Source organism: Drosophila elegans, unplaced genomic scaffold, assembly GCF_018152505.1.
Source record: "Drosophila elegans isolate 14027-0461.03 unplaced genomic scaffold, ASM1815250v1 contig_814, whole genome shotgun sequence".
Lineage (NCBI taxonomy): Eukaryota > Metazoa > Arthropoda > Insecta > Diptera > Drosophilidae > Drosophila > Drosophila elegans.
The window spans coordinates 8477283-8502201 of record NW_024546167.1 but is presented as its reverse complement, the minus strand read 5'-3'; the positions used below and the strand labels follow the sequence as shown (position 1 = coordinate 8502201).

The window sequence follows — 24919 nt, the reverse complement described above, 5'->3', positions numbered from 1 at the left end:
TTAAATCACATTTGCGGCTGATACAAATTACAGCCTATTGTGCTCGATTGCCACTAATTTTCCCACCGACAAACCTCAAGGCCAGAAAAGGCCAAATAAATGACAATTTCCCCATACATTAAGACATTAACACAAGTTTTGAAACAATCTGAATGGAAATAATACTGTCACAAATTTGCAAGCACTCTCGCCATGAGGTTATTAAAAGTAAATCAAGTGCCGATTTACGTAGCCCCAGACTAATTAGCCACTTGTGTACTAAGCCAGGTGCTCAGAGAACCCAATCCTCAACCAGCCAAATGGGGTAACAAAAACATTTTGCTGTTTCCCTTCATTGTTGTGCGTGTTGGAGATTTTAATCGGGCTCCGTGAATTGTGGGTGCTCTGGGTGTCCTGGAAAGGTCCCCGGAGTACAATGTCGTCGTCTACACCGAGTGCACTTGGGCCCGGCTCGATAATGGCAGGTTAATAAACGTTTTTGTGCGACATTGAACGTATGCCGAAACGCAGACGCCCAGGTGTGGGTAACATTTTGTCCTTCGTCCTTTTTGCATCGCTAAAGTGCGACCCGCCCCATCCAAGGATTACGATTACCCCGAAAAACAAGTGGGCGGACTGTACTTTCAATGTAAGGCTTGTGTGCATATCGCACTGAATCTCGGTTCAATGGGGCTTTATTTATGGCAGATTCCAAGAAGGCATTCGAGCCAACTTTAAAATTAACAAAATGCTGGTCAATAACCTCTAGCGGTTAACAAACTATTCTTATTATAAAACAGAGAACTTTCTTTAGATACTAAATTACATATTTGTTTTGCAAGCATTACTGTTTTACGTAAAAATTAAAATAATAAACTTCATCAAAATGATTCCCTGTTTTAAAATTTAAGTAAATATAATATTATGGATAACTTTGTCAATGAGTGTCCCTGTTTTAAAAGTATTTATTTGTTTTCGTAAAAATAAAATATTAACCTACTTATCTTTTGCTTTTTATACAGCTTAAAAAGCCTTAGTATAATTAAAAACCCAAGGTTTTTATAATATATTATGTGCTTTAAGATTCAAGCCAATAAAAGTTTTATTAAGGGGTTAGTTAACTCAAGACTATCATATCATGGAAAATAAATATTCAGATTTGCTAACTACTTTCCACTTTTGTGTGCTTTACGTTATTGTAATCATATATTTTTACAACTTTAAGCTGATGTTATTTTGTGTGTAGTCCTTTAGGAAAATAGAGAAAGCTCGGCACGACAGTCACTTGTCACAGCATCCACAGCCTACACAGTAGTAGTGGGCCGCACTCTAAATAAAGCCCGAAAAAGGTAGGCACACGAAACAAATGCCAGACACGTTGGAGGCATTTATCAAGAGTCCTCGTCCTCGTCCTCATCCTGGCATACACCTACAGATGTCGTGAGCCAAAAAGGAGCTGGGGCGAACGGAGCTGTGGAAAAGGATAACAGGCCCAAATCCATATCGCTCCGAGTGACAAAGAGTCGAAAATTTCAGTCACGCGAAAGGCTTAAATGTCGTTTGATGTATTCGCCGTCATTTAAGTTTCTGTTGATGGAGTGGGCTATAGATGTATAATATATATATATAAATATATAGGAAAGAAATCAACTGTCAGATCCCGCTTTACCCATAGAGAGCGTCTACGACTCGGGGGCAATAGGTAAAAGCAAAGGCAAAAGCAAAGGCAAATGCATTTGTGTGATATATTCCCGCCTCTATTGACATGTGTCCTGGCAGTCTGCTCCTGCTCTGGAACCGATTGACTGGGCCGAAGATGCAGGTAAAACTTGAATCTGCGACGCACGTCCAAGGGTTAAGACCAGGTGAGTGGCGGCGGTGGCAGCAACTTGTGTGATTTATTGAATAAATCAGTTTGGAAGCCTCCTCCCAGCAGATGCTGAAATATTTATGTGTACGTACGTTTGGCTGTGCGTGCGGTTTTCGAAATTTATGTGCGATGGTAAATAAAATGAGACCTCCAACGGCGGCGAAAGCCGCAAAGACGAGGCAATAAAAATTTGAAGTGTGTGTAAAGCGCGGCCAGATATAATCCTATATAGTGTGTTTGTTCGTATGCCAAAAGACGCCGACAGCATGAGTTATTAGCTTAAAGAATTGAGACTCGAATGTGGTCACACTTTAAATTACATTTTTAAACTATGTGTTGGTAAACCAAGTCTCGATTTACTAACATCATTAAATTTATGAGCACTTTTAGAGTTGCTTTAAATTTGAATTTAATAATCCTGTCAATTTTTTTACTCATGCAAATAAAATGTGTGGTAAATTTTATTTCCGTTGCTTGTTTAATTGAGTATTGGTTTGGTTTAAGAGGCTTTATTTTCCCATTTATTCTATCTATTTCGTGGCTAACCTGTTATTAATGCCATAAAATATGATTTAACGAAATTTTTTGTAATGATTTTCAATCATTAAGTGTGTTAAATTTGTGTTCAGCTGCATTCAATAACATCAAATTTAATTAAACTAATTAACACTTAGGGCGAAAAACATTAAAACAACAAATGTGAATATACACAAATATTGTTTCTTAGTTTCCCTCAATTATAATTGCATTTCGATGTTTCCCATCAATTAAATTTATTAATTTCATATTTTGTTTAGCTCTGGTTAATTTTATTCGTGATTGAATTCAGCGCTCCGTAATGATTGGCATAATTTTTAATTTAATAATTACCATGTCACTGTTTAATATTAACGAGCTATTTTCCATTTATTGATGGAATTTATAATTTTACTTTTTGTGGAATTTAATTTACTTACCCAATGTGATTGCCAGGAGTATGGTGGTTAAAGCCGTTTGATAGACAGTTTGTAGAAACCGCATGTTGCAATTTTATTGTTTCGGTACTGAAATAAAGAAGAGAAGGGTTTAATTTTATAAACGCCGAGAAATTTGAAAAAAGGCGTTTATTAGTCTTTTATTTAACATTTGTTGAATAATGTTTGAGCATATGCTTTATTTTTCACTAAAGCATAAGATGTGAAACTAAAGCAAAATGCTTTGCCGAAGAAATATTTTATTTTCTAAAATTTAACTTTATTTATATAAAATATATATATTACATGTATATATAACATATATATATTAAGTTGGATAAAGTTAAAGCAATATGAAAACAATGCACCGCGCTTTTTTGTTCAAAATATAAACATTATAAAGTCTAACTTAAGCAAAGCCACAGAAATATTCTTAAGAACACCTACGCAGCCAAGCCACAAAATGCCGAAACTGTGGCAGACAACAACATCGGTTCTTAATGCGTTAAACTTTGGCTGCAACACGTAACTCTCGTTGGCCAATGCACCCAAATGGGCCGACTGGTTCCCTCGAGGCAGGTGTTGCAAAGTGAGTTTCTTATAGTCACTACTTGGCCCAAAGTATTGAAAGCAATTTTGTAATCAGCCGGCAAAGAACAAGGGGAAACTGTATAAAGTAATAACTATAAAGAAAACTGCAGCGATTTTCCTCGCCCACACACATAGCCAAAGTCTGAGTGAAAAGTTTGCCATTAACGAGATGGGGATGGGGGGATTTGGATGGGGATGTGGCCGAAAAACACATTGTTGCCTAACTGCACATCAAATGCTCCTTCCTTGACTGTGTGAGCATAACATTTTTCCATAAATTCTTGCCCTTCTTTTTCGGAGCACATTTAAAGTTGAAAATCGGATTATAATAATCCCCTGGTCGACTTGAAAGAGCAGCCGAAGGACTCGATGGGAGGAGCTTTAACAAGTTGTAATCTTTTATGGCAGCAAATTGTATTACAGCATCGGGCCAAAAAAGCCAGGCCAAGAACATCTCGTATGCGGATTCCCAGTGCAGCTCGCATTACCCAAAGACTCCACCAAATGGCCATTCAGTGTACACTCCATTAACTTTGCAGACCCTCGGCTTAATTGCTTTGGCTTCATTAAGGTCAGCACAAAACTAACCCACAAAGGCGGAGAATCGGGTAAAAACTTTCAACTTTTTAATTTATGCATTGACAAACTTAAACGACGGAGTGCGACAAACAAAAGGGCCAAGTCTGTTCCCAATGCGATAAGCCGCAAACTGCACTCCCAGACATTCTACTTCTACTCCCCATTTTTTTTTTTTGCAGACAAGAAAACCGAAAAAAAAGGATATTATAAAAATCGGTTGCCCTTAAACCCATGTTCCTTTTGTTAATTGCATCTGGACCAGATCTAAGTAACGAAGTGAAAGAAACAGATTCTTAAATCCCTCTTTTGCAAACAGCTGGAAACCAGTGCAAGCTGGAGTCCGAATGAACTTGGCGAATTTTCCGGACTTGTAAACAGGATTTTGCGTTCTTTGACTAAATTTAAAATAGTTAAAGTTAAGCTTAAAGTAATGCTTAAAAACGTAAGTTAGCTTTATTTTGGTAAGAGTAAGACATTATTTTATTTATTTAAGTTGCCTCACAATTTTTTCAGTTATTTACATTTTTCTCTGCCAACATTTGCAATACAGATTTACAATTTTATTTGTGATGTTCGTTTTACTTGACAAACGCTTTATTGCTTAAACAATGCATTGCTCAAAAATCAATTATTATTTCTCAGACATTCTCAAATAACTCTCTAAGTTGCAGTTACAATTTTGAATTTTTAATATCAAGAATTAAGTTTATAAATCCTTGAAGGGTCATCTATTCCATAGATTGTCCAGCTCTCTTCTTCCTGGTCAATTTGCAAAACTATTATTGCAATAAATATCCAGTCATCCTACCCAATTTCTGTGACATCTGCTGCTGTTGATTCTGTAGCATTTCACAGATTGCTCGATTACAAAACAACAACAACAACAACAACGAACCCGCAATACAAAGGCAAGGATAGACATTTTTAACCCACTAAGATAGATTGCTGGGCACCGAGAACTAAATCAAAATAGGTTTGCTGAGAGGAAGAGACCGATTAAACCGCTTTTATCCTTCAAAGGCCAAAGGCGCACATACACAGCGATGGCAATGGAGTTGCACAGAACTTGTGAAAATTGGTAAACAATTTATGTGGTCAAATAAAATTGCACCGAAGTGGAGCAATAGCAATGCAGCAGCAGAAAAGCCAGACACCACAACAGGAGCAGAAACAAATTTATGACCGCTCAGCCCAATACCAGAAAACTCGCAAAAACTTCCGCCACAGAAAAAGGGATATTTTGCAATATGAGCAGGAGCGGAGTTGGCAGCTAAGAGTGAAACACGGGTATTTTGTAATTAAAACCAGAAAACAACATTAATTTACAAACTAATTTGTATTCATTTCATTTTTAGGAAAATTTTGAAATGCATAATAAAAATTAAGATTTACATATGAAATCTCAACTGTCAGCAAATGGCATTTAATTAGGGAATATTTATTTATAATTTATGTACCATACATTTTTTTTATAAAATCATAGAACAAACACAAAGAACCGCTTTTATTTGGTCTCTCTGCCATATTTATGTATTTATTTTTTAATGTATTTATTCGAATTTTTATATAATTTATTTACGATACATTAGACCTACTACTAGCCCTTTTTGATATATTTTCCTGTGCAAACTTTGGTAAACCCATTAGAAAAGACCTTCCAAGTAACCCCTTATAAGTTTCAGCCCACGCCCCTGGGCATCGGCAATAACTGCATAGATGCAGATACCAAAAACCCAGGAGAAGCCCGAAAGTGAAGTGGGTTTTGAAGGGGGGCAAAGAGGGGCCATTCAAGGATATAAATTACATGCTTAGCTACCCGTAGTTCCGCAGCCCGATTCGCTCGCTCATATGCAAAAGTTTTCCCCCATTTTTTTTTTTTTTGTTGCTCTTTGGGATTTTTGTTGCAGAGATTATGAAATAAATTTCCACATGCCACAACATTTTCGCAGCCGCAAACGAACAACAAATATGCTAGATACAGATATGCACTTTTCCTTGGCTCGGCGAATGTTGCACTTGAGATGCGCCTTTAGCGCCCAGAAGTAGGCAACGAAGCCCTGAATTACACACACTGGCACAGAAAAGGGCGCCACTCCAGATCCTTGAAATCAAAGAACCACTGGCCATGCCAATAACAACAATGGATTTGCATATCAGATATTTTTCAATCGCCTACAGGTCTTTTGTACCGCCATGTTTTCGCAACAGTTGAGGCGAAGTTTGAGTCGGTAAAAGATTTGTGATGCTGGCAAATAAAAAGTTGTGCATACCAACGGTGGAAAATTTAGCAAGTTTCTATCTCTTTCAATCCATATATCACAAGAGCTAAGAAATAGAAGTGGGAGTTTTGGTAAACTTTTCCGTTTGCCGTTTGGTCTTTAAAATTGATGGGACATCTCAAGTCGCATTGAAATTCTATTTCAGAAAATTGGACTACATAAAATCTTCAAATCAATCGATATATTGGGTCAGTAAGTTCAATTTCATGCTGAGAACAACTAGTGTTAATTAACTAAATATTAAAACCGCAAGTCATATTCATATACCTTAAAGTAAACATTAATATATTATTCATCAAGTTGCCGTAATGCGTAAAAGTTATTTGCTAAATAGACAAATCAGTTCTACCACACGCAAAATTAAACTCAAGACCCAGAAAGCCCAGAAACCTTATAAATTAATAAGTTATTTGCTTGTTTAGCATGACATCATAAGCATAATTCGATTATGCAATAAATATTAAATGCCTGCCAAAAATTAAGACTAACTCAGTTATTCTCATACTAATTGAATCAAACGATAGCTCTGCCAGCAGCTTGTAAGTCAAGTATTCATATGAGAGCAAATATCATTAGGTTAACTGGCAAACAAATATTCCTATAAATCTGTGCACACAAAAAGGCGAAAATTAATACGCACACTTAAATTCAAGCCACTCAAGTAGCACAAAAACTAATTAACACCCACGCCTGCTTATACTTTTGTTTTGCATTTTTAGCCGAATTTTCGTTTTGCCTTCTTGCAGCGTTCGTTTTCATAAACCACAGCAGTCGCAACCAAACCAAACAACAAAAAAGAAGAAAATAAAAGACCAGGACTATAAGAGAAATGCCTGGCCAAAAGAAGAATGCGACACCGTTGCAGGTGGCAGTAAAAAATGGCTGCAATTTCTCCAGCTGAACAGCGAACTGGAGAACGGGAGCCGCGGGTCATCCGAGGCTCAGATGAGGACACAGCTCATTAAATGCTGAGCACAGCTTACCCCTTCGGTTGATATTACACAGGAAAATACATTAAGTAGGGCTGCCAAAGGAATACCTCACACCATCTATCTAAGTCAATAAATTTGTTGACACTTTTATTAAAACATGGCAAAGAATTTTCAAAAATAATTAATTCAAATTATGAATTTCTAAGGCGTTTCATTGGGAACTATTGTAAAGCATAAAAGTGTGCTATATTGCTTTTTATTTAGCTGATAAACTATAGCCACAAATTAAAAAAAAAATGTTTAAAGTTGAAAACTTGTTTTATATGCATTATTTTTTGTTTTTTGACAGTGTGGTTCTGTTTGGCTTGGTGCTGATGTTGTTTTAAAGCCGGTAGCAGGATAATCCGAAAAGGCTGGCGACGACTTAATGCGCCCCTTGGCTGTGCTAAATAGCTTTCATTATTTACTTTATTCTCACATAAAGCGTGCGAAAAAGTTTGGTCCAAGCGATTTTTACAGCGCTGGAAAATTCCAACAGAAAAACCAGCAGGATATGCAGAAAGACAGAGATAGAGCGGGAAATAAATGTTCCTACTCGACTGGTTAAAGGCTTTTCCGTTCTGTTTAGAAACTTTTTTGACTCAGCTGCCTGTGGACACTTTCCTGCACTTTTCCTTCTCCTCCTCCTCCTCCACCTCCTCCTACTCCTGCTCCTCCAGTGGCAATAAATCATTTCACATATCAATCAGTCAATCAAACAAATGTTTGACTGCCGCCCAACTGCCTGCCTGCCCTCCCCTCATCCGATATTGATTGTCCCACTAAATACGATTTTTGCCTAGTCAGTGGGTTGCCGGAAAGTATGGCAGAAAAACTCTGCCAGGCAGTTGACATTTTCCATCAACAAAAAATGGGGAAATTGAAGAAGCAGGGCCCAGCTCAAGACATTGTTGCCTAGTTCCCCGGCAACTATGGCAAATGTTTACGAAAAGGAGGAGCCCGGGGTCCCGGAGACACGCTCTTTTGCAATTGACAAGTTTTGTTTGCCTCTTGGATGAGTCAGGCCACGCCCCCATGTCTATCTTCCGGCTTATCTTCCGCTGGCTGCGATGTGAAAGGTTACCCCTGAATTTACGAAATCTGAAATTGGCTTGCCAAGCGCAGCGAAGTTGTGCATCAAAAATTAAACGTCGAAGATTGCGATATGTAATTACAGAAGCACATAGGATTTGTTGAATAGCCCGAAAGTCTTAAGTTGGTGTTTGGGTTGTTTCGTATATCAAATGCGGACATAAATAAATTACTAAATGTATAAGTAAAACCAAGAAATTGTTTATATATCAGCAAAGCAAATATATTTTAAGTTTTTTGAAACCCTGTTTTTCTGAATTTTCAGTTAGAAAATTGTCTTTCCGGAATATTAGGTCGAAATGCTTCTTGCTCGTTATTACGGGAAAGGAATTGAAAATTCTAATTTTTGCCTATAAATAATTTAGATTTTTTCAATATATCCTAAAAAGTCAACTAATGCCATAACAAAGTACAATGCATTCCTACCTTCAGAATATTTATTAAAGTGATTTTTTCCTGAATGTTTTTGTAATATTTTCAATGTTATTCGCTAGCCATATTTATCATTTGTATTTGCATACAATTTTTGTTTGTTTTTTTTAAGTTCTTGCTGCGCACAATTTGGCAAGCAATTTTATTTTATGCAATTTTCGGATGATTTATCTGCCAATCCTTTAAGGCGCACCCAGCGAGTATCCTGTGTGTCCTGGCGAACGGGGATTTGGTTGTTGCTCCTTTTCTGTCCGTATAAGCCGCTTGCTGCTCCGTTTTTTGCTCCTTTCTCGTTCCTTATCTCATTTCGCGTATCACGGAACTCGTTAAAATCACCTTAGAACACGTGACTGCACAAACACACACTGACACGCGCGCACACACACAAACACAGGAACAGGGGAAGAAGCAACAGCCTCACCCACACACACTCAGTTTGGGACTATGGCAGATCCTTTGCTAGATTCCTTTTCCTATTTTCCGCCTTCTGTTTTGGTAAATGCTGTGTCAAAAACACAAAAACTGCATCGCACACACGCACGCCAAAGCAAAGAGTTCAATCCTGCGGTTTTAGTTCAGTTAACGTTTTTTACAACTTTTTTTTCTTCTATTTCCGCTCCTTAAAACCTCCGATGTTCGTAATGCGCCGACAACTAAATGATGATCTACGCACGTCCTCACGCAAGGACAACGCAATGTAAACTGCAGCAGGAGTCGCAGGATTCGCGTTATGCGAGTCCTGTGCACAGATTTCCCAATTGGCGAACAGGCCACGAAGTCGGTTCGGAAAATCCGAAGTTCTTCTTCTTGCGGAAAATCACGAATGGAAAAGCGAGGGGAGAGAGAGAAAAGTTAGTGGTGGGTTTGCTAAGAGAGAAGTGCTTGCACGGCTTCTTTCCCCTTCGAACTGCTTAGTTTCCCCAGTTGTACTGCTTTGCTTCCCCTGAATGGTTCCCCTCTACCACTGCTTAGTATTACTGCTTGGAAACTGCTTGTTCAGTTATTTTCTTATTTATTCATGAAACTTAATTTAGGTTAATATACGCAGTATATCTGAACAAATTCTTATATGGAATGTATTAAGATTTATGTTAAAAAATAGTTTTCGCTTTGATGTATGGTCATTTAACTATTGAAACTCTTGAAATGGGACCAGCTTTGACGCATGGTCAGCAGTGACCGAAACAGGCGCCTTTTGGACTGGTCAGTGACTCCAAATCCAGATTTAGATTCAGCTTAATTATAAATCAAATCGCGTGCCAAAAAGTCCCACACAAGCCTACTTGAGGCACTTAAGTGGAACATAGACTGATGTAAATGACCGTCTGTTTGAGACTCAGATAACTGCAGAAATTTGTTGTTGCCATTGACTGAAGCACTTTGCGCCCAAAATGTCATAATCGTAAAAATTTGCAATTATGCTGATGACCGCAACACGGTGGCAACAACCGACAACTGGAGCAAAACATTTCCAGTTCATTAGCCCAGCCACGCCCCTTTTGCGCCTTAGACTCTGTTCCGTGTAAGGACACACATTCGATTTTGTTGTTGCCTTGGGAGTTTTTTCTTGGCACGACTCCGAAGCTGAATAAAATGCAATACAAATTATGCAGACTACTGGAGACAATAAAGACATTAGCCTCAATTTTTAGCTGACTGCTAAAGCCAGGCTGAAATCCGTTTAAATTCGATTGTGTCTAATGCACAATATAACACAAATAGTTTGTTATAACTAACAATACATATACATAAACATATATAGTATATTTTGTAATAATTTTCGGCTTGCCGAAGTTAGCTTCCTTTCTTGTTTTTTCATAGACATCAGTTTATTCATATCAAATGTTTGTTCGTGACTGTTTTACTTATCACTTAATACATTGTGTTGTTTCCTGTTTTAAGTTATTTGTTTCCTTTTCAGTTAATTTACATAAATTCATTTCTTACAATACGTGCTTTCGTTTAGTTAGATTTCATAAATAATTCACAATATTTTTTTTAAGACTGTTTCAATATAAATAATTTGGAAATAAATTAAGGTCTTAAAACGAAGGCTACTACGACCTAAGGGCAAACTGCTGGGCACTTTCCCGTGCGCAGCTCTGCTACTTGGAATTTGAGTACAAATGCGAGTATAAGTCAAGGTCAAGGCTGTGTTTTCGGGAAAGACATCGCCGCTGATAGTTTGCCACCTATTCTCCTTTCTCTTATCTTTTTCTAGATTTTTTTCGTTCCGATTATCCTTATCATACGACTACCAAATAAATGGGCATGCAAAAAAAAAGTGATAGTAGTGATGCCTAGAGACAGGGGCGGATCACCACTGGTTGGAGGGTCGGCGCTCAGCGCCGGGGGCCGCACTGCCGGAGAATCGCGGCGACGAGGAGTTCTGCGAGGAGCTGCTGCTGGGCATTGTGCTGCAGACCGCCTCGTTTGCCAGCAGCGTGTGAATGGCCGTCAGCAGCTTCTTGCGAGCTCCAAATGCCGCGATGCCCAGCTCCATCAGGTTGTCCTCGGTCAGCGTGGTGAACACCTCCAGGTCGATTTCGTTAAGCACAAAAATTTCTGCAAGGAGAAACACGAGACACAGCTTCAGTCTTCACGATTCTACCAAAGATTTTTTAAAATTTTTTTGAAATAATTTACGAAATGATAACAAATTTTTAAGTTAAGAAAAATTTGTCTACATTTGCAAACCGTCAGAAGATCCAAAATATAAATAAATAATAAACCTTTGAAAAATTCCCATTACGAATACGTATTTTAAATAAAAGTAAGTAAAATTAGCTTAATCATTTTACAAAACTTCAGAATTTGTTTCTAGTTCTTGGAATTTAAACTCAAGAAAGAAGTAAAGGGAAAGCCTTTTAATTGTAGTCTAAATAACCGCACTATTTAGGCTGAATAGTCAAATTCAGAACTTATTGGTGATTTAGTTGACCCATAAAATGGTGTAAGATATATTTCTGTAAGTTGAGTGTGTGGAATGAAAAACTCTCTCCAGTCAAAGTCAAAAAGGTATAAAAAAGCTTTATAAATCACATCTTACACAGTACACAGTTGGCAAAAACGAACACAATCGACGGGATCTACTCACTGATGTAATGCTCCAGACCCAAACTGGTGAGCAGAGTCTGGATGTCCTTGTGCTGGGCGAGCTGCAGCCGCCGGTTGACTGGAGTGGCGTCCAGCAGTCCAGTGGTGGCACTCAGTCCGTACGGGGAGCCCAATCCCGGCGGGAGGCGCCACCCACCAGCACCACCACAACCACCAACACCACCTCCACCGCCGCCCCCACTGTTCTCGCCGTTTTCCAGCGGGACGGGGGCGGGAGCGGGCGAGGTGCTGCTCAGGCCCATGCCCATCCAGGCGGGCGTGGGTGTGCGCATCTCACCCGCCACCGGAGATCGCTCCATGGCCTTGTAGCCCAGCGCACGCTTCATGTCGAAGTCGAGGGCGCGGTGGTTGGTGTGCTTAGACGATCCGCCACCGCCTCCAAGGTCGTAGTGCAGACTGCGGTAGCTCTCGGCACTGCCGGGCAGCAGGTGAGCCCCTCCTCCCGCGGATCCTCCTCCGCCGCTGGAGTTTCCCAGACCCAAAAGGACCCCATCGCTGAGGCGGCGACCCAGTCGCGCACCACCGCCTCCTCCGCCGCCGCCACCACCTGCCTCACTGCCGTACGTGGAGTCCGGCGAGTAGTGTGCCCGATTCGAACCACCCACCGTGGAGGAGGTGGAGGACACGGCTCCCGGCAGCTGGGCATACGGCGGATACGACTGCTCCAGCGAGGTGGTGCTGCTGCTGAAGCTCTGGTAGCCACTGGTGTTCTGGCTGCAGCTGTTCCGCGGTGAGACAGCCGGCGGCTTCAGTGGCGCCACCACCGCTCCAGGCACCTGCAGATAGTTACTGTTGCTGCTAACCTGGCTGCCACCCACCACCGAACGACCTTGACTCTGCTGAAAGCTGTTGTGCAACTGCATATACTTCTGCGTGGGTGCACATATCCCGGTGGGCGTGGCCAGGCCATTGGCGTTGAGCAGAAGGTGATTGTTGTTGGCATAGGGCGTCAGTTGGCCATTCAAGGCGGGCGGCAGCAGAGACGGAGTCTTCGGACTGTCCACATAGCCCGCCAGCAGGGCCGTCAGCTGCGTGAGATAGGCCACGTTCAGCTCCTTGTCCTTGGGCATGAAGTAGTAGTCGGGGATCTCGGGCTTCACGAACGGCGCGGCCAGGCGCAGGATCTCCTGGCGGGCCTCGTAGATTTTGTCTAACGAAGATGTGAATTTCGGAATTAGAACATGGGCAAATGTAAAAAATATACATAAATAAATTACTATTAATACAAATTTACTTATTATAATATTAATTTGATTTTTTTGATAAGAATGAAATCAGACTGAAAATTGAACTCCATCTTTCATTTTCTTTTTGGATTCCCACAACTAATGCACACTTTAAAAGTAAGCTGTGACATCTTTCTTAAACTATTTTAAAATGATTTTATTGTTTTACGTCTTGTATTGCTACAATATATTTGTGCCTGAATTAGATTTATGTTCATTTAAAAATGCTCCAGGTGAATGCAATAAATTGCATGTGACTTGTAAGCAAAAGAATTAAAACCATATTGAATTGATAAATAAGAAATGCCACAAGCATAAATCAAAGAGTATTTGTTTGCTCTCAGGAGCGCAATTACTAATCCCTAAATTGAAAAGTATATCATATTTGCTCTCAGTTTTAGAAAATTTATACTTTTTGAAAATTGCTTATACTAGCAAACTTAGTAAATATTATACCAAAAAAATAATAAAGTTTTAAATTACGAAAATCAGAACTTGTTGTCCTGACTTTACTAGAGTTATTAACAACTTAAAATCTTTCATATTTTCTTTTGGCATTGCTAAGCTATACAAAGTGTGTAGTAACTTAATCTGTTTATCTATTTTAAAAAGGATACCAATGGCTAACTCACCTATAAACTTCTCCACTCCCTTGACCACAATGGCCAGTGTGCTCTGGCGTTGTTTCTGGCGCAGCGTGATGTAGACGCCGTACTTGGTGTTTAGGCTCATTATCTCGGAGGCATCGTTCTGGTTGTCCGGAAAGTCAAATATCAATGCTACGGGCAAATTGCCAAGCAATTGTTGTCGCGCCAAGTAGACGTCGTCGATGCGTCCGCTGATCGTGACCTGCGACTTCTTCAGCGGCTTCACGTTCATGTCGCTCAGATCGGGGAATATGATCTTGGTCTGAGTGCGCTCCATGATGCTCAGCAGGTTCACATTGTTCTTGCCCTTCACGATCTCGTGGTGCTGCGGTGAGATCTCCATCTGGACATTCACCAGGATTTGGCTCTGAAATTGGTGATACATTTGGCATCATAAACTTGGGTTATCCTTTTTGAACCTACCGCAATGCTCTCGCAGGCGAAGTTGATCAGCAGCTGAGTGGCATCTCGGACCTGGGCCGATTCCTTCTCGGATCCTTTGACCAGAACCAAAGAGGTGTGCAGCTTGGGACGTGTGGAGAATATGACCTGAAAGGTTTCGAAGTTAAATTAGCAAAATTGTAAAACGATGCTAAGAACCATTAAAAGGAACTTCAAGCTCGTTACTTTTGTGATACATCCATAATAACAACAAAACATAACAAAACTTATATGTAAATGATTTATACTATAAATAATTTCTATTTAAATATGTAACAATTATCTAATATTTATTAAATTTAATTATTCAAACATAATTAGTAATTAAGAATTATTTGTTTACTAAAAATTATATTCCTATATCCTTATATTTAAAGTTAAGCGGACGGGCAATGTTATTTCGAAAAAAGCAGCATATTGAATCCGAAGGGTCCCAAATATTCTGGACCCTTTTTGAAAATCGCTTAAAGTTTGTAGGGAATTCAGTGACACCATATTTTCCCATTTCGTCACATATAAAACAAATTTGGGTATGAACAAATAGGTGATTAAATATCAAGCTTGAGTTTTCTCTAGTTTTATAAGTGGTTTTCACTTTAATTTAAGCCAATCTCACCTGCACATTGAACTTGGTCTCGATCATTTTGATGTAGGGTGTCTCGTGGTCGGGCTGTGGCTTGCTGGGTCCCATCACGGGCATCTCGAAGGAGATGAGGAGGGGGGTGGAGAGCCGGACGAGGGCCCGGGCCCGCTCCACGCCCTCCAGACTGCCGCACAGCGACACCTGGTTGGATTTCTCCGTGGGATTGGAGCGGTTCGAGTCGGGGAAGTGGATGTGGGTGTGGGTGTCGTCCATGATGCGCTTAATGTTGTTGCCACCTCGCCCAATGATGTACGAGTGATCCGTGTAGCTGACGTCCATTTTCATGATCACACGCGTGCCCTGCCCACAAAATGTAGTGTGAATTTAGTGTAGATCAGATCTAGATCAGTACGCATCACAAACTCACCCTCGAGTCAAGGCTGCTCAGGATGCGCTCCTTGGCCCGCTGCACTTGCTCCACCTTGCCCACAATTCGCACATGCGGATCTTCAATTAAAACATGTATTATTAACATTATGTTCCATTGAATGCAATCTAAGTATAGCCTCACCCTTCTTGCTCTTGGCACCAATTTTGAGTCTGCAAGGCCAGCTCACATACGTATCCGTCGTGTTCATGATCTAGTAAAACAATGGTTATTGGATATATGGCGTTTCTTATATATCAAGTCAGCAGAGCTTTCGAACGGTCCTAACAACTACTTAAAACTACGTGCGTTATACACTGAAATTTATGGTGGTATAGTCAGATTGCCGAACAAAGACATGGATCAATAAACTTAAAAATTTGGCTCAAGGAGTAAATATCTTAAGTACTAGTGAATCGAAAACATATTATTTTTTGTTTCAAACTTAAAAGGCAGGGCATTCTATGTATTGATATACAGTTGCAAAATTTGGGGCATTTAACAAAACCATTAAGTTGTAAAAAAGCAATTAAGCAATAGTTTGACATTACTTGAAAAAGGCTCGAACAAATTTGTTGGTCATCCTTTATAGAGTTTTGATAAATTTTTTAGAATAATTTAGTAGTTTCTAAAGCATACCTTTTATAACCATATAAGTTGTAAAGTTATAAAACACATTTCTCATCACGAATAACTTAGTTTTAAATTATGGCAACTATCGTTTTTCCACTTACGTCATGAAAGAAATACTCGGCTCCATTCATTCCCTCAATGGCGCTGTCCGCTACAAGAAAAAAAAGGTAATACAAAATTCTATAAATATTTAGAGGCCCAGCTATACCCTTAATCAACTGCTCCAGCTTCTGCCGATCCACCTTGAAGCGTTCGGTGTGCAGATCGTCTGGGTTTTGAACGCCCAACTTCATGGCGATGGCGCGTATGTCACTCCAATCGCTGTCCACGGAGGAGATCTCGCTCTGGGTTTCGCTGGGCGCTCCACTGCCCGCCGAGGTGGTGGAGGGAAGGGCCTGAAGACTGGACAGGGAGCCCATGGACCCACCGTCCACCTCCAAGCCGACCATCGGCGATTTGGCCACATCTGCGGCCGTGGGATACATCAGTTTGTTGAACGAGGCACAGGACAGCATCGTGCGGATTGGAGATTGGAGTTTGGATGAGTGGATCAGTGGGTCAGTGGATCAGTGGATCAGTGGATTGGTGAGTGGATTGAAGGATATGTCAAATGTAGGCAGGTGTGGGTAACGCAGGGTCGTTCAGTTTTAAAAACCAAGCAAAATGTCCGTCTAGATGTCGGTTCGTTTTTGGTCAGCGATGAGAGATGCGTGTGCCGTTGGCTAATGAGTGTTGTGTATCTGGGTGATTGATGAGATGAGCTGGCGATGAAATATGAAATGTCCAAAGTTGAAAAACTAAGTAAATGCAGCAATCATTGTGCTTTATAATTCAAAAATTATTAAATAACTTTCATTTCAATTTTAACCGTTAAATTCTTAAAAGAATATTAAAATATTTGTGTGTGATCAATAAATCAAATGATTGTAGTAGTCGTAATGCTGATGCAATATTTTTATTATGTAAAGTTTACATCATATTGTTTCTATTCTGTTCAGCATTTTAAATAATGAGAAGGTCTTTTAATAAATTCTAAATTTATTTTGAAAAGTGATTTTAATTTCTTTGACAACGACAATCTTAAATTAAAGTTTTATATTATTATAATAAGTTGTTATATATGGACTTGGTAATATTTTTAATAACACTACTTAGCAGACATTTGTATGTTCTTGTTGTTGGAAGACAAAAGCATTTTGGGTTCTTTACTTTTTTGAGTATTTAATATGGAGCTTTAACCGCAGTAAACATTTTTCTAGAAGTTTCCAAACAGACGTTTCAAATAATTTGCATATTTACTTACTATTCTAGATAAATTGTAGCTAAATGGTTAGTATTATTATTGAAATAAATAAATCAACTTCTTAAAGTAACTTTCCAAAAACTACATTATTAATTTAAATGCAAAATATTGCTACCAACCAAATGTTGATATTAAAAGTGTTTAATCTTTGCATTGATTTAAATTCGAATATTTCTAGTACTTCCTTAGACATAACCTCTCAAAATGGAGTGCTGCTGCCATGAGGTTTGCACTTTCCCCTTTCTCTCGCCCCCAAAAGAAAGGGAGACGAAAGAGAACCGTATTTTTTCCGGCACTTTCACTTTTCGCGCGCCCAAAGAGCAATATGGCGTGACTTACCGCTGGGAGATCGAGATGGGAGCGACTCAGGGGTCGGGGTCTCTACTTGAGGTTGAACAGGCCCTGGAGATCCAGGCAGAGGGCATGCGTAAGGTCCTGGACGAATTGGATGGCCTCGACGAGGCAGACGTTCATAACAAAATTACGTATTTGTTGAAATCGCTCGACGAAAGGCATTTAGGGTGTGATCTGCGCAATGTAAATCTATATATCAGTATATAGCTGTGTGATTGCGACGGGTCGTTAATCGGGGTTCGTGGTTGGGGGATCGGGAATCGTTGATCGGCACTTGTGTCAGAATAAAAAGTTGGCGAGTAATGTCTCTCTGATTCCTAGGGGACTACCACTTTTAAGTACGGCTCGAAGGCAACTGAACGCGGCTCTCGATTTCGCTGTTCGATTTGCCTGCTGTTCGACTAGCCAGCCATATTTCTAACTGTAGAACGGATGAATTCCGCATGCCGCTGACAGGAGAAGATCGGCCAAATATTGTTGTTGCTGGGTCAATGAACCGCTCCCGGAATATGAGATTCCCAGATCAGAGAGCGCAAAACAAACAGAAATCTAACAGCATGGCTTCCAAGCAGTTAACAGCGGTGTGACTGTTCCCATGTTAAGTCGAAAATGTTGCCAACCGTTTTCATTCATTTTGGCGCCAGAAAAATGGGAGAGAAATACGAGACGAAAGGAAACCGACTTTATTCCCGCCAAAAAACACGCCACTTACCGCAATATGGGATTTTTCGGATCGTAGCACAAACACATAGATTTCTCTGGTTCATTTACTTAAACACAATCAATTGTAAAATCATTTTGACAAATAACACGCTCGTTTCACGTAAAAAATATATTCGCTTGCTAATTAGTTTTGGGCTCAATTAATTTTCCGTCAATTGGTCAAATTTAGGCTCGAACGGGGATTCTGCTGGCAGTCGATGTACTTTTTTCAATGTAACCCAAAAAAAATAACCACTACCGAAGTGCGAGTAACAGAAAAAAATAACACGTGTGTGAAAAACGCAAATGGAAAATGTAATGAAAATCGAATGAAAAGCGAAACTAAATTGTTGTCAGGAAATCGTGCACCGCGCGTTCGATATTAATATTATTTTTATTTTAATTAAATTTTATCTTCAGCTATTTAGAGTTTAAATATCATTAATGGGTGGAGCGCGCCGTGCAGTTGTCGTCATTGAAGCGCGCTGACTATCAAACTAAGCTCGGCTTTTAGTTCCCTGTTCCAACTGACCTTCAGATCTAAAAGCTCTACGTTCCAAGGCGACCAGCGGGAATTGTGGCCTAAAACCATTCAACTAGTTCTGTAAAGAGTCCAGATTGGACAACGAAATATGTTTCAAAGTTTAACAGTTTTTAAATGCTATGGCTTGACTTTTCTTGTCATTTTCATCTTGCTAACTATCAATGTATTTTTGTGTACGGTTCCACAGATTTCCGCCTTTATTAATTGACTCCAATAAGAAGGCACTGAGGTGGCTTGTTGAATGTGTTTTGAAATTTAAGCAATCTTGTTGTCATGTTCTTGTCTCAACTGATGTTTAGACCAGGAAGCTGGACCGAGTATTTAAATCTGAATACATTCCATTATCCAGTTCACAAACAACCGTTGCGATAAAGCTCTAACTCAGCTGGAGAACTCGCTTTCTTTGTAAGCTCCCCAGGTGGCGCTTTCGTAAAATGTACATAATTACAGTGAGCTCAAAAACTTTGCTCACTGAAACAAATATTTATTGCCCTTTAAGCCAAAAATGTTATTCGATTTTAGTTTTCCCAAAAGTCTCTGTTTTTTCAACATACTGTATGTTTTGAATGCCCTTTCTACAGTTACTAAAATAAATACTGCAATGCGTTTTTACTCTTTATTGAATAGGGGGTTACTTTATTTCCTTGCTGCGTTCTTTTTACATCACTATTTTGTTTTTTAGAGCTTATTATTACATTGATTTTGGCTTTACACGTTTTCGGTTATTTATTGGGGATATGAATATATTTTATTTAATGCATAACGCAGTTGCTTGGGTTTTTGATTCTCATTATAAATCTAAGACTTATCTTTGTCCCTAGCACCTAGAAACATTCACTGCTCTTAAGCCTATTTTCATATCCTTGGTTATTATTTGTAATATTTATTCCGCAACATCAAAATTATTATTATTTTTCCTTTTTCTATATACATAAGACTAATTTTTTACATTTCTAAATATCTCCAGTTTATAATTTTATAACTATAATTGAAACCATATTGAAATTAACATTGAAATTATAATATCCTTTAAATGGTTTAATTATATAATGAGCATAAATTAGGGAAGACAACTTTCACAACACGATTTGATTACATAAATCTTGGCTCATGCATATCAATATTATGGGTTCATATATTTGTATTATCTGTTTTCAACATTTACACCAATTAAATTTCTTGCTTTGTTATTTACACATTTATTTTTTTATTGAAACATTTTAAATGTATTTTTTATGCACTTAACATTTATTTTATTCCTTTCGAAAACACAATATATATATTTTTGTTTAATTTACATTTTTTTTCCTTCATTTTAAGTTTAGATAACCCATTGTATTACATTGATTTATTTTCAAGGTAAAGGAACTATTTACCGCTGGATTTTTGTTGGCCAAAAATTTGTAAATAATCATTTGTTTTTTCGAGTTTTAATATTGCCGAAATAAGATTTCAAACCAAATGCTTCCTATTCTTGTTTTTGTTTTGATCTATGTATTCGTGGTTTTCTACAGAGAAATGATTGCTTCAATAATTAATTTTGCATATAATTTCCACAACCGTAAAAAGTTCCTTTCTGTACACTGGATGTTATTTCATATTAGATATTATTTATGTTTTAATCTTTATATTTACACACATCGACTTAATGCCGTGGCACAATTCCAAAGAGAGCAAACAAATCATTATTTATTTCTGTTGCTTGAGTTGTTTACAATGCTTATACCTGCAAAACACACACTTTAAAATGCACTACGGTACCCGAAAGCTAAGCTCAAGTGCAGTCTAAAGTTCAGCTTGCTGTACACTGTGCACATTTTCTTATATCTCCTTTCTTTTATTTCTTTCGGTGAATATGTTTAATGCTTGATATACATACAACGTAAGAGCTTTACAGTACATGACAAATATTTGGCATTCATTTTTTGTTTCAGTGTCTTGTGCACATGCGTTCTCCACCCTGTTCGCAAGTTCACAAATTAACTGTGCATTTTGTGTATTTCTTTCAGCGGTTATTGAGGTTGCCGTCATTGAGAGATTTTGCTTTACTACTCAATTTATTGTGTGATGTTTTGTCAATAACAGTTAGGGACCGTTTTGCAATAGTAAGAAATTAAATTTAAAGCTAATTTTCTGTAACAATAACTTATTTAAAGTGCAAAAAAGAGATAAGCAAATTATAAAAACCTCTTTATTGTCAGTAAATTTGTGATGCTTAGATAATATGCGTTATCTAAGTTAATAATATAAAAATGAAGACAAGTGAAAAGAAATGTGTAAATTGAAATTTTATTCAGTGAGAAAACAACAGAGTGCTTCCATTTTGGACAATTTTGTAACAACACAATGAATAACGCAAAAATATTGGTTTGTGATTGCAACATGCAGGGTATCACCATTTGTTATATTTTTTCCCGACTTAACATTAATTTACTTTCAGTTATTATTCATCGATGCCATATCTACTTGCCGACTATACTTTCAATAATTAAATACTCCGTCTTTCTGCACTTTCCCTGACCTTATGCATATAACACTTAAGAGCTACGGCCAGATCGATTTATGCAGCTGGCGCTCATGCAATCAATATGAGTTCGAATGTATATTAATTATGCCCTTCAACAATTCGGGGGTGAAATGAAAGAAAGGGCCGTTTTTTGTGCTCGGTGGCGAGCACCTTAAGCTACTTTCGGAAATGGATTTCATCATCAATTCGGCATCAGCACGCGCTCCAACGCGACTGCATCGTCGAATCTACAGCCATCGAATGCGATTTCTTATGCCACTTTTGTCGCTTTTGCCGCTTTTGCCGCCGCCGAGTCATCAATAATCGTTGATCCGGCCAACTGGCCACGCCCCTTGCACCCCGTACGCCCCCAACAAGTGTCGCTGACAGCCGCTTAATGCCGCTCGCAACTCCTTCTTCTCCAGCAGCGGCAGCCACATCTGCAACATCAGTAGTTGCAGTTGCTGTTGCAGTTACACTCGTGCTGCCAATATTCGCATCACCATCATCATCATCACCGCGTTTCTGAGTTGGCGTCGTCATAGCCATTTGACAATTATAAAAGCATTTGACGCCCGATGCGGATGTTGCCGCTTTTGAAGCTGTCACATCGACGTTCCTGCTGCTGGGATGTTGCTGTTGCTGTTGCCGTTGGTGTTGCTGTTGGTGTTGCTGCTGCTGTTGCACCTTGCCCATCGCCACCGGCTTTGTGCATTGGCAGTTGATAATTTGATGGCCCAGCGGCCCTAGCAGAAGAAGCAGAGCAGCCGCTCCACCGCCCCCGCAGATCCAGTGCCACGCCCCCGCCAACTGCCTGTTGATGGGGAGCTTTGTCAACTGCGATGGCCAGAATTGCCAGAAGATTTCGTGTGCAGCTGTCGAGGCGCCCGATGCCGTGTTATCCGCTGCAAATAGAGATATACAGACAGGTGAGTTGTGAGTAGTGAGTAGTGAGTAGAGGTGGTGGTGGACGGGCGAAAAAAATAGCCTTTGCCATTTAAGGCAGAACCCTGTTTTTCACCTTTGATGCCTTTGTGAAAACTAAAGACATAAATGGAACACACACTTTCCAATTTTACGAATGGGAAACCCGGCAAAGGCTGCCAATTTGTTTTGTATTTTAGGTGGATTTTGAGTCGTCCACTATCCTGAACAACTGTACTTGATCTAAATACATTTTTATATTTTTTGAAAAGGTAATACTATAAACGAAGAGGGGAAAATATAAGAATTTTTAACACTAATTTAAAAAAAAAATGTAAATGTCCGATATTTGAACCGTTAATTTAAATTATTTGTTTTATTTAAAAATATTGATAAATCATTTAAGCAGATATTATTTTTTTTTTAAAGTATGACTTCAACGTACTATATCGGTACTTCCTATAAACTCTCTCATAAATGATTAAACGAGTTTTTAAACATTATTAAGTTTGCATCGCGTCTATTCCATTGCACAAATTTTGAAAATCATCTAGCAACATTTTAACGAACTTGGATAAGGTGCAAAGGGCAAGAAACATTTTCGCACAAAAAAAAAAAAGATTTTCTTCCAGACTGGTTTTTATGTGTGAGTGGGTGTGTCAACATTGCATTTGCATAAAGTTCAGAGCGGAATGCATGCAAGGAATCGGAACATGCAATCTCCCCATTCCTTCCACTTAATAACGAGGGTGGGTTGCAAACTTCCGTTTTATGCTCGCTTTGGGCGCTGTGGCCAAAATATTGTTGCATACGTTGATATTTCGCTGGGTTCCGTTCGCAGTCCCCGAGCGCTTTTCATCGGTAAGCCAGTGAAGTCAACTCAATTTTAAATACAATTTTCAGCTCAATGCGTTTACACACTTGTTATTCCTGGTGTTGTCGTTACTTGGTGTTAAGTAAATGTTGTCGCGCGTAAGTGGCAAAGGGAGAACCGCAAAAGGAGCAGAGCCACAAAAAAAGGATATAGAAAGGTTTTCCCCATTTTCGCCAAAGGCTCCCAATCACGCTTCCGTCCTGCACAGTCTGCCGCAATTCCGCGACAATCTTTCATGTCTAAACTTAGTTTATAGCAATTTGATTTGCCCGCCATCTGATTCGATAAGCCTACCTGCCTGCTCCCTGCTCCCTGCTCCCTGCTCCTTCTCCTTGCTTTTCGCTTTTTGCTCCTGGTTGATAGCAGTCTGGAGGAATGTTTATGCTGCACAATTTTATTTACATAATTTACATTGTGTGCCCGACATCGACAGGATGCAGTGGGCCGAACTAAGTGGCATTCAGTAGTCCATCTTTTGCTGTTTGCCAACGGCTTTGCCTTCCATCAAAGTGAGATAGGATCACTTAAACGTATCGAATGTGCAGGCAGATCTATTGAATTGCATATTTATCTATCTATAACTTAGACTTAAAGTTTAGGAAAACTAAATAAATATTTGGATTGCCTCTTCGCTATCGAAGAGTAATTGAATTTATGTATCATACATACAGTACAATAGGAAAAATAAATATTTAACAATAAATAATAACTGTTAGAAGTTGAACTCACTTACAAATTAAGGAAAAACACATTTCTCAAGAAATATCTAGAGATAATAGGGTCACCTATATTAAGAGTTCAATCATTTTTTTTTATCAAGCCTCGTCCTTAGATTTAATGGCATATTTTTGTTTATTGGCCCACATTTTTGTTTCAAAACCAAAGTACTTACCCGAGTAGTAGGTCAAATAGGACTCGTTGTGATCCTCATAGCCGCCACGTTCGCCATTTGGGGGCTCCTCGGGGGGATAATTGATGTCATACGATCTGCCCGAGGCCATTATCCTGGGACGGTCCTCCTCGATCACACTCTCCATTTCCTCCTTGAAGATGTCAAAGATATTGGCCGTGCACTTGAGCTAAACAACGGGAAAAGGGAAATGGGAAATGGAAAACAGAACTTTATTAGAATCTCAACGGGTGCGGTTTGCATGTGTATCCTTACCCTCATCTGGCTCTTGAGAAAGTGCTGATTGGTGACCATGAAATGAATGGCACTCGTAACCGATTCCAATGTGCTGTTCTCCCGCTTCTCCGTCTGGTAGGTCTTTATGTGGTGCGGTGGCACCTGCAAGAATCGAAACGAATAATGTCAAGTGGCATCTCGAATTTGCAGCGAAATCAATTTGCAGATATTCAGCAATCCTTTTCAATGAAGTGGACATTCGACTGGGCCGGGGCAGCAATATGAAAGACAAAACTATTCCCCCAAAGCTGACACTTTGGCCCGAAAAATAAAGGCGACCAAGCCAGGCAAATTTATAACTTATGAATGATGAATAGATTTACGCTTGAGTGATTAACTAGAGCAGATGATGGTGATGCTGATGGTGATGCTGATGTTGATGACGACGAGGATGGAAGGGATTTGGGGGCAGGAGCCAAAGGACATGGGTGAGCTGTGTGTCGAGAAGACGAGGCCACTTTGTTTGCGGTGAGTTTAGTTTGAAGTGCCTGCCAGATACGATGCCCTGGCCCAAACCACCCAAGCCACCCAAACCACCCCATCCACCCTAACCACCCAATCCACCCTAACCACCCGAACCACCCACTGCTGACAGAACACATGATGATGGGCGGTGGGTGAGTGGTGCTCCTGTTGAAATGCGCTCGTTAGCTAAAAGATCAAGTGGCAGCACCCACTGCATGGCCACCCACAGTAGGCAACACTC

At 39.5% G+C, this 24919-nt stretch overlaps 4 protein-coding genes across 6 annotated transcripts in view; all 4 read right to left on the bottom strand.

Moving 5' to 3' along the window:
• The window catches only part of LOC108150537, a 33453-nt gene extending 24020 nt beyond the window's left edge, over nt 1-9433 (bottom strand). For both annotated transcript variants that reach the window (XM_017278770.1, XM_017278771.1), the window contains exons 1-2: nt 8741-9433; nt 2806-2892 (exon numbers count right to left, since the gene is read on the bottom strand). In XM_017278770.1, the coding sequence (XP_017134259.1) occupies nt 2806-2869 (64 nt within the window). In that variant the 5' untranslated portion in view covers nt 2870-2892; nt 8741-9433. The remainder of the gene's footprint in view (nt 1-2805; nt 2893-8740) is intronic.
• A 1122-nt stretch (nt 9434-10555) lies between these two features.
• LOC108150521 (protein bicaudal C) lies at nt 10556-16335 on the bottom strand. Its single transcript, XM_017278747.2, has 9 exons — nt 16029-16335; nt 15922-15971; nt 15332-15401; nt 15188-15267; nt 14794-15120; nt 14160-14285; nt 13722-14103; nt 11844-13013; nt 10556-11311 (listed from the first exon to the last, which is right to left on the bottom strand). The coding sequence occupies exons 1-9, from the start codon at nt 16333-16335 to the stop codon at nt 11064-11066; spliced, it is 2760 nt and encodes a 919-aa protein (XP_017134236.1). The 3' UTR covers nt 10556-11063.
• Nucleotides 16336-16468: 133 nt separating this feature from the next.
• On the bottom strand, nt 16469-18658 carry LOC108150522. Of its 2 annotated transcripts, XM_017278748.1 has the most exons (3): nt 18190-18658; nt 17463-17651; nt 16469-16581 (listed from the first exon to the last, which is right to left on the bottom strand). In XM_017278748.1, the coding sequence occupies exon 2, from the start codon at nt 17637-17639 to the stop codon at nt 17505-17507; it is 135 nt and encodes a 44-aa protein (XP_017134237.1). In that variant the 5' UTR covers nt 17640-17651; nt 18190-18658; the 3' UTR covers nt 16469-16581; nt 17463-17504. The 2 variants fall into 2 exon arrangements, with proteins under 2 accessions (XP_017134237.1, XP_017134238.1); XM_017278749.1 differs by lacking the exon at nt 18190-18658 and having other exon boundaries at nt 17463-17820.
• Nucleotides 18659-19329: 671 nt separating this feature from the next.
• The window catches only part of LOC108150512, a 44884-nt gene continuing 39294 nt past the window's right edge, over nt 19330-24919 (bottom strand). Inside the window, exons 6-8 of the mRNA XM_017278732.2 lie at nt 24193-24315; nt 23920-24106; nt 19330-22134 (exon numbers count right to left, since the gene is read on the bottom strand). Coding sequence (XP_017134221.1) covers nt 21443-22134; nt 23920-24106; nt 24193-24315 — 1002 coding nt within the window. The 3' untranslated portion in view covers nt 19330-21442. The remainder of the gene's footprint in view (nt 22135-23919; nt 24107-24192; nt 24316-24919) is intronic.